Source organism: Erigeron canadensis, chromosome 7 (genome assembly GCF_010389155.1).
Source record: "Erigeron canadensis isolate Cc75 chromosome 7, C_canadensis_v1, whole genome shotgun sequence".
NCBI lineage: Eukaryota > Viridiplantae > Streptophyta > Magnoliopsida > Asterales > Asteraceae > Erigeron > Erigeron canadensis.
In genome coordinates this window covers 38169778-38179784 of record NC_057767.1, presented here as the reverse complement: position 1 = coordinate 38179784, position 10007 = coordinate 38169778, and the positions used below count along the sequence as shown (strand labels likewise).

General features: G+C 34.6%; 1 protein-coding gene across 1 annotated transcript; it reads right to left on the bottom strand.

Moving 5' to 3' along the window:
• Window positions 1–616: 616 nt before the first annotated feature.
• Window positions 617–7626, bottom strand: LOC122606868 (protein SCAR2-like). Its single transcript, XM_043779750.1, has 8 exons — window positions 7280–7626; window positions 6125–6288; window positions 5575–5698; window positions 5275–5404; window positions 5094–5155; window positions 2092–4999; window positions 1657–1740; window positions 617–1145 (listed from the first exon to the last, which is right to left on the bottom strand). The coding sequence occupies exons 1-8, from the start codon at window positions 7432–7434 to the stop codon at window positions 984–986; spliced, it is 3789 nt and encodes a 1262-aa protein (XP_043635685.1). The 5' UTR covers window positions 7435–7626; the 3' UTR covers window positions 617–983.
• Window positions 7627–10007: the final 2381 nt, after the last annotated feature.

Sequence of the window (10007 nt, the reverse complement as noted above, 5' to 3'; positions counted from 1 at the left end):
ACACACATAAGTTAAAGAATCGTCCTCTGAATAAAACACCTCATTTCTAAATCCAATAATTTTTTTAACAGAGGTGGGGAAAGTACAAAAAGTGAAATTGACATTCGACTGTTTCATAAGTTGAAAAATCTATATATTATTTTTAGAGCATCCAATATTATCACGCAAGTTCCACTTTTCTTCTTTCTATATCGATCATTTCTTGATGATCATATATTTAGTACACCTGATATATATAAGATAACATGCGTACACGGTACATCTAAAGTTTGCAATTAGCAAATAATAACACATATCTTCAGGATATTATACCTGAACAGTAAAAAAAATCTCTTTACCAAGATAAATGTAAACTTAGTCACACAAAAAAATGCCCACCAAATTATCCTAGTTCATCATCTTCCTTGGCTCTATAAAAAAAATATATAAAGATCATAATCTGCTCTTCATCTATCCTTTTAGTCATTTGTAATCAATCATCCAGTTACAGGAGATGACTCGATGTCTTCTTAACACACGCACAGAATTGTGTTGTACACCTATATAGTAACTTTTACAGGGCACACATTAATCATATTTGAGCAAAGCACTGAAGGACATACGATAAGAATTTGAGTAGTTTTAACTCATAATATATACCCTTTTAGATATGCTATTGAACTTGAGCACAAACATAGTTCATACTTGGTGTTGCTCAAAATCTCCATATACAGCCAACACAATTGACGAGAGAAAAACTGAGAGAAACTACACGCTTGCACCTATCGAGTAAAACCTAAGTAACATCCATTGGAAGAAAAATCCACTAAAACTACAGTACTAGAGACGTAGAAATCTATACATGATACATTGACCGAACAAACATATTATACAGCTTATTGTAACTTCCTATTAATAGAACTCAAGAGCATAATTACTCGTAAACCAAAGGTATTAAGTACAATGGTGGGTGAAGGCCTCATATTTTGCATCAAGCCAATGTCTCATGAATCACTCCAACTATCATTGTCGTCTTCATCATCATCACTTCCAGCAAAGGCCTGGCGAATTGCATTTGCTTTCTCTAAAATGGCAGCTACCCTCAAATTGGTTGAAGGACCCTGAATGCTAGGCCTAGTCTGGACAGCTGGCTTCAAGTTGAAGGACTGGTATATACGAAAGTAAAATCGTTATTAAATGTCAAAGAAGATGATTAGCAAACAAATCTCTGTAACCATCATCTCTATGTATGTTTTTATGAAGACATTATTTCACCTATATAACATGTCATTTAAGTTTTCATTGTAGATAGAAAATTTTATAGTCATCACTGATTAGAGGTTTCGTTTAGAAAATTAATAATCAGAAGTGACACAATGGGTGGGTACGATGGGCTAGGTAGCACGTCAAAACAAGTAATTTTGTATGGTCAACAAATATCGGCTTGGATTATCCAAAAGCAAATATACAGATTGTTGTATCCGTAAGTAGTACTTACAGAAACCAAATTACTATTTTAATAATAATCCAACTTTTTGCTATATATTCAGGAAGTTTTGCTTTAATTATACACTTAGGGTGACATTTCGAAGCACACAATATTACTCTTGTTGATAATTTGCCACCCCATGACAAATTAGGAAAAAGGGAACTAAAAAGAACATTTCGAACTAGTACCTTCATACGTATCTGTTCCAGTAAAGTGTCTCTTTCCTCTTCCTTTGGGACTGGAGGCATCGCTCTTTCTGAGACCTTCCTCAACTGCAAAAACAGCAAATTTTGATTCATTTCATATAGTTTCCGCGCATATATTCATTATAAAATTCTATAATTCATGGTCACATCTTAATTCTTAAAACAACCGAAAATCTCACCGAAATTCTCCTCGCATCATATAAAAATTCCATATTAGGGGTGGCTCGGCCTAAAACACTTTGTCCAAAAATTTAATTTCTTCCATTAAAAATTAGTGAGCTGAGTACGACTACAAAACTTTTACCAATATAATAATGTGTTATAAAATTTGGGGGGAAAAATGTTTTTAATTAACACATTTAATGACTCCAGATAAACATGGCTCCAATCGACCTACTCATTGGGAATCGACAGTACCTTGCTTTTATCATGAGCAGCAACTGCATCAATGAGAGGAGTACGAGGCCTCTGCACTTTCATAGGACGAATACCGTTTGGCATCTTATCATCACCTGGAGGAAGTGGAGGAAGTGAAGACGTGCTTGATGGCCTTATGATGTCTCGTCCAGAAGTTGAAACTTTTCCAAATTGTTCCCTAGCAGACGCTGGTTGTGGGATAACTTCTTCCAATTTCACTACATTCACTTCCGATGATACAATTAGGTTACCATCTTCCACTGAGTTAAAAACTTTATTATCATGTTCAGATTTATCATTTGTTGCATTTTCATTCTGATCTACCGGCAGGTGGCTCTCAATTTGGGGGAAAGATGGTGGGATGTGGTGAATACTATTTAAACCGCCATCTGAGCTCAAAGTTAAGGAACAATTTTGAGGCTTTCCCATCCTCCATTGCATAGGTGGAAGAGGTGGCAATGGTGGCATCTCCTCTATGTTGATTGGAGCTAATTGTGGAAGCATGTTGAAACCAGATTGGTTAACATGGCCGCTCAACTGTGATAAATCTGCCATAAATGACCTTTGAAACTCGTCACCTTGATCTAAACAATAGCTTTCATGGCCAACCGGGTCAGAATCAGGATGATTATCAATATAAGTTTCTCGATCTATATGATTCTGAGAGTCGATCTTTTCCAACTGAATTGATTGCATTTCAGGTTGGCCAGCCTTTTCTTCAGTAGAAACAGAGTGATTACAGATAGATGATGCAGCTTCATGTTCGTCAATTTGATCATCATGGTCCAACGATTTAGTTCGTACATCTTGATCAGCAAATTTTGAAGACTTAGATTCTACATCTTCATCCAAAGATTTAGACTCTACAACTTGATCAACGAACTTTGCAGATTCGGATTCTACATCTTGGTCCAGGGAGTTAGATTCTCGGGCATCACTTGACACGGGTGAGTCAGGAGCATTGTCAATTAATTTGGCATTAGATTCGCTGTTAGGTACATTTTGATCTACATTTTCCATAACAAAAAGGGTTTCATCCTGCAAGAGTTCTAACTTCGTAGATTGGTTATCCACATCATTTTCATTTACATCACCATTCAGATATATGGATGATTTAGGAGTGGTATCAAGATCCTGTATATCTGAATGATTATACGATGCATAAGGAATGGGGACCACTGACTGCTCACTTGATTCCTTCTGTTCCACAGATTCAGATGATTCCATATCTTCACATGGGTTATCGACATCATATGCAATCCCAGTGTTATCTACTCTTTCAAGAAATTGTATTTCTGGGTTATTATAAGAGTCAGATGGCATGGAGTCTAATTCTGGAGATACAATTGGTTGCTCACTCGGCATCTTTTCAGCAGATTCAAGAGAATTTTGAGCAATAGCAGACTCATCGATGACCAACCCATTTTCAGCATGCTCCTCCGTAGTAGAGAGATCATTATCTTCGTTGTTATCTAATTCTATGTCGTCACAAGTAGAAAGAACCTTACTTTCATGAATATTGACATCATCTTGAATGGTGACAGGAATCAAATCTTCTGTTTCTGAATTAACTGATTCAGGTTCTTCTTCCAACTCTTTTTCTTCCTCAAGAGTATGAAGATTATCATCTCCATTGCAATCATCCACGGGATCACAAACAGCAGCATTTTCAGCTTTACTTTCTGAGAAAACTGATATTGTTTCTCTATCTTTGAATTCTCTTTCATCATCACTAGAATACGACATGTCAGCATCAGCTGGATCAGACTTGCTCTCATGAACATCATCTATTATCTCTTCATCTGTTTGAATCCCACCCCTGAAACTAGCTATACTGCTAGAATTGTCTATATCATCCTCAATATCTTCTTCAATTTGAGGATTTCCAACAAATGATGAGGAGGCTATAATGTCTTCAGGGTCAATGTCAATTTCTCCAATTTTTTGGTCCCTATCAAGACCTACACAACTGCTGGCCGATGTTTCACTCAGATCTGATTCTTTGGAAGTACCTCCTCTGAAAATTGATCCTTGATCCACAGACAAGGCTCCATCTGCTGCTGACTTTTGACTCGTCATATCACTCATCTCAAGGCAATTATCAGAGGCCTGGCTGGGCGGAACTCGTGGACGGAACGGGATCTCAGTAGATCCAAAGGCTTGAGAAGAGTCTACACCATGCGGAGACATACTCTCTGCTGAAGAGCTTGCAGCATCAGAATATGAAAAACTTGTTAATTTCTTTTTAATTGGGCTATTTTCATCATCTGATGCAGATTGAGACTCTGATGATTGTGACTGAAGCTGAATTTTGGTTGGACCAGAATTAGCTTTAAGTTCAGCATCTGTTTCAACTTCTGATTCCATGGTAGCAAGAGCGTCCATGTAGTTATCTGTCTCACTTGCCACATCATCAGATTGGTACGCATCTTCAATACTGTCATCTTTGTGTTCTGCATAAACAGATACTTGTTTCTCTTCTACGTCCGCCTCCTCAATTCCAAAACTGTCCCCCCCTGATTGCAATTTTATACTCGAAGTTGAAAGGTCTAAAACCTGCATTTCGGGTACATCCTCCATGGCATTTTCAAGATGTTCCCTAGAGACGGCCTTATCTACAATCGGAGATTCATATGGACTTACTAAAGGCGAATGAACCCCTCTAACTTCAAGTGGTTCAGGCCCTGATTCATTATAGCTATTGGTAGCCAATCTTGGAGGCGAGTAACTAACAGAAACCTCGTGAACAAGCTTATCCTCAGGTGGAGAATTTAACAACTGTTCCATGTACCCTTTTCCAGTTTCCGTATCAAACGGAAATTTAATTTCTCTTTTCTTTAGTTTCACACGGCGTGCAGGTTCACTTGCACCATTTTGCACACGCTCCTCAAGGAGTAATTGATGGAGTCTAAAGCATTGCAAATGATAAGAAGTTGAGTACTAAAAATACAAACCGGAAAAAGTAATCGTTCTTATAAAAGAAATGATTAACTAGAACTTACTTGACACTTGACGGCTGGAAAACCTCAGGCATCTCTCCATGTTTCCATCGCGGTCCCTTTTTCTGTTGATATTGAAGATATGAGTTTACAGTTTTGAAAAATTTGTGCATGGTCAACCATGATATATTTAGGCATGTAATGAGTATCTAATATTTGAATTAATTCATTTCATCAAACTAACCTTTGCCTTACGGGCTTTTTTGTCCCTTTGAGCTTCTCCATTCATCATTTCATAGGGCGATGTTTCCACTTTATAAAATGATGGATCAGTGTAACGTTTTAGGCATGCCCCAGCACCAGCAACATCAAACCTGTTGAAAGCCACATTTGATTATTAGGTTTAGTTATTTTTTATCTCTAAATTAGTCACTTAGCAGTAAATGACTTCATTGGGATAGGAAAGTAAAAACAGTTAAATCCATCTTATTATTTTAAAAAGTACTAAGTATGGTAGGCAGAAGAGAATATAATATTTTCATACTTGTCTAGAAGAAATAACCGAGGTGGACCACGACATTCTTCATAAGAATCCATGACAAACCGAGGTAAATCTCCTTTGGTAATAAGATTCTGCTCCATTTGCTGATGAGGATGCCAACTAATACCTGTAAGATCAATGATGATCAAATCAGGGTGGTTATTGTATGTATAATACATCATAATCCCCAAGGCACAACTATTAAGTAATACATAGACATATTGAGTGAATGAGTTTTTCCCCAATTATGAATGTGTCAAACAATAAACCGCATATGTGAAAGGACCTAGGGCCATAGGTTACATCCTTTTTTATTCTCAAGAAATTCAAGTTATTCCAGACTACAAGCTTTCAACCTAAATTCTATTATAAATGTTCCCCAACAAATGTCTCTGCATAGATATTGCCTACAGATATATTATATGATCATCTACTAGACTACAACAAGCAGGAGCGTCAACTGATATCCTAAAGTTTTAGATCTTGTATAATAAATAGATAGTAACAAAATGCACAAGGTAAATCTGGTAACAATGTAGAATAAATTTTTAACCTGAACTGGAGAAGAATGCCGAATGGCCTGTTTGGGACAGGAATGCCCTTTCGATTGCAGGGAAATCTGACTCAACCTGTTGAACACGTACCAGTAGACCATGACCCCTAGCAGCAGTTACCATCACTTCTTCATGCAAACCATGGAATATCTCTGCTGCAAACCTTCAGAATTGGATGCAAGCTTCACGTCATTACAATATCACATACCAATGGATCATAATATTCTATTATAAAAGTTACAGCTATTTTGAAATGTCGATAATCACAAAAAAGCTTTACGTGCTTTAACTAGCATACAATTAACAGTTATATCTTACAATGCTGGTTAGTTAATTATAAACATACTGATTTGCATAGATTATATGTAAATATGAAATGAAAACTATAAGTCCGGGTTTAATCACACATACTTTTTCGATAACCTCAAATGATAGAAATAAACAGGAACTTAGTTTACAAATCATGAAGTTGCAAAGCTACTTGTTATCAATGTCAGTAAAAAAGAGTCAACGGTTTGTTCTACATCTACTGGTTTAACAACTAAAAGATTACAGATTTAATCAAAGATGTCATGCTACTGAATTTGTGTGTACATTTTGCCTATTCAGGTTACCCAGGGAGGGCGAGTCTTCGACTCAGACCCAAGACCAATTGTAAGGACATCACGGCGCCTAACTACTAGGCCACCTCGGTGGTGATCAATTTCCGAATTGAGTAAACGTTGCAACATATGTTAACATACGGTCAAAGTTAGTCAACATGACAACTAAAATGGGACAGAGGGAGTACTAAAAAGCAGAATATTTTGTTAACACATTAAAAATCCAGTTACGATGATGTGACATGTGACACTGATAGGTAACTAATCTACCAAGTCACTTACTCAAACTTTACACTGATTCAAGAAATCAGTCAGATAAATTTATTTTTAACTTTAAAATAAAAATTATAAAAAACCCAAATATAATAATGCTATACACAACCTAAAGATACAAACTTTTTCCCTTAATTTAATCAAACAAAAATTCCCCTAAATCTTGAATCAATTGAATTTCACCAATTTAACTAAAAACCAAAACAAATACAAACATATAAATATGTATAGATATAGATATAGATATAGATGTGTAGATACAGGGATATATATACGTACTCAGCAAGGTCACCGAGTTGACGAAGAACACCAACAAGACCAGCCATGGCAACAGCTTCAAGTAAAGCTTCTGGGTCATCTTTATCTGCTGATTTGTATAGCTCCGGATCAGCTAAACTGAATTCATTCCTAATTTGATATCTACTGAATGGCATCTTTTCTCCTTTCTTTCTTTCTTTCAATTAATAAATAAATTGGATTTTCTTTTTTGTTATTATTATTATAATGAATGTGTGTGTATGTATGTATATGAATCAATGAATTCACATTTTAATGAGGAATTAGTATTGTGTTTTTTAGAGAGAGAAAGCGGTGGTGGGAGAAGAAGGTGTTGAATTGAATGTTGATTATTGTGAAAGCTAAAGAAGAAATTGAGATGACCAACAACTGTGTGTTTATGTTTTGAGTGACAAGTTGTATTTCGAGTCCTTTTACTTTTACATTTGTTTCAATATGAACCTTTTTTCGACTTCTTACATTTTAACAGTTTGTATGTGGTTAACATCTTTGTCATTGAAGTCAGATGTTCAATTCTCACAACATGTAAAGGACAGTGGTCTGTTTCTATTATTTAAGTAGGACATGGAAACAGTGTATCTAGATAGATAAAAATTAAAGTATGTCAACATATTGAGCCTAAAACATGATACTGACCAATTGCTTCCCTTTTGATCTTGTCATGATAGTTAAGAAAAATTAATATATTAATATATATATATATATATATATGATAACACTGCGGTGAGAACACTTTTAAAATAAGAACGGTGAGAACATTTAAAAACATCATTTTGATGCATTAAAAGTTCATAAAACTAACATAGTGCATAACTAATTATCATTATTTAAGTGTTTAACAACACATTGATCATTCAAAATCGAAAAAATCACGTTTTTTGTTTTGTGCATCCATCTTGGATGCATATTATCAAAATGATGCATCCAACAAAAAACGTGAATTTTTTCGATTTTGACGGATCCATGTGTTGTTAAACACTTAAATAATGATAATTAGTTATACACTATATCAGTTTTATGGACTTTTAATGCATCAAAATGTAGTTTTTAAATGTTTTTATTTGTTCTTATTTTAAGTTGGTTCTCATTTGATTGTCACCCTATATATATATTTATATAGTCATTTCTTCAATTAGACGTATAAATAATGTGTCAAGATAACTTTCTTTTTAGATTGTTCCATGATATATTTATAAGTAACAACAATATCAATCGAATGAGCTAAAAACTAAGATATAAGGTTTATTTATCAAGTTTACGAATTACGACACTATTATGTCAATGTTTTATATACTACTCATAGTTTATATGCTAGTTAATAGTTACTCGTATATGTCAGTGTAGACAACTCTATGAAATGTCCATTGAAGATGTTTTAAACTTCGGAAAATCAGTAAATGAATATTTCTAACTCTTAATAATATGTAAATATAATATCTTAATACTGAGGCATTTAAAATTCTACTCATAATGTAAATGTTAAATTCTTGTTAATCCTAAATGTGGGAACCTTTGTGGGATTTTCATTAGTTGCCTACTCAACAAAGATATAAAGAGACTCGGTTAAATAACCGATTAATCTTTTGTGAACATAGTTTTCACAATTGGATAGTAGATGACACATTTTATTCGACAATGGTCATAAAAGTATTAAGGTCAAACGATGTGTTTTGATTCACCTCCATTAAAAGAAAAAAGATCTTGTTTATATATTTTCCACCTAATGCCGTATCCTATCTGTATGTGATATGAATAATTTTGGACCTTTTAAGAATTGCAAAACAATATATCCGATTGCTTCTTGTATCCAATGCATTCGTCATCTTATGCCAATAATTTTTATTTGTACCTACAAGATAACAACTTTAGTTACATTATCTTTGAATAGCATTTCTTTCTCAAAAATATATCAACATCTGCTTTTATTCTAATAACGACAAACTTACATAGCAAGCATTGTTTTACTTGGTTGCAAAGACCCAAAAAGTAATTTTGTTTTCTACCATGATATCAAAAAGAACGTACTTTTCAAGTGTCAAAAGCTAATGTGTTTCTGTCAAAACTTTTTTGAGTTGTAGTCGAAGAACCACTTATAAATGATTACAAAGCTATTAACTTAATGATAAAAAGGTTGGTCTTTTAAGTATTAAAACATATATAAAGGTCTCAAATGCAAATTATACAAGGTTTATTTCCGATAACTTGACCAGATGTAAATACTTTTATTAAAATGTTTTGCATCATCTATAAATAACAAAACCGTTAATCGTATTAGGCCGGTTCTGTAAGGCAAAGCTTCTTAGAGCAAATGGAGCTTATTGTCTGCCAACGTCATTTAAGACCACGTCATTTAAGACCCCTTCTCTCTTCTTCCTTATAAGAAAATTTTTCTTGCAACTTTACCACAAATATATAAATATAATGACCAGGAAAAAGAAAAGAAAACACAAATGGTCCCACGTTTTGGTCGTCCGCTAACTTTTTCACGAAGACGCACGGAGGATTGAGGAGGATGCTTGGTATCAATAGCATCTAGCGTCCAACTCTCCAAAGACGCACCAAATATGTGCTTATAAGCATAGCCCTTTTAAGACTAGTGAGTCCCCCACCAAAAATATAAACTCAAGGTGATATATATATATATATATATATGAGTTTTGTACCCGCGCGATGTGGCGGGGCATAGGAAAAAAAACTTGTTAATTAACGG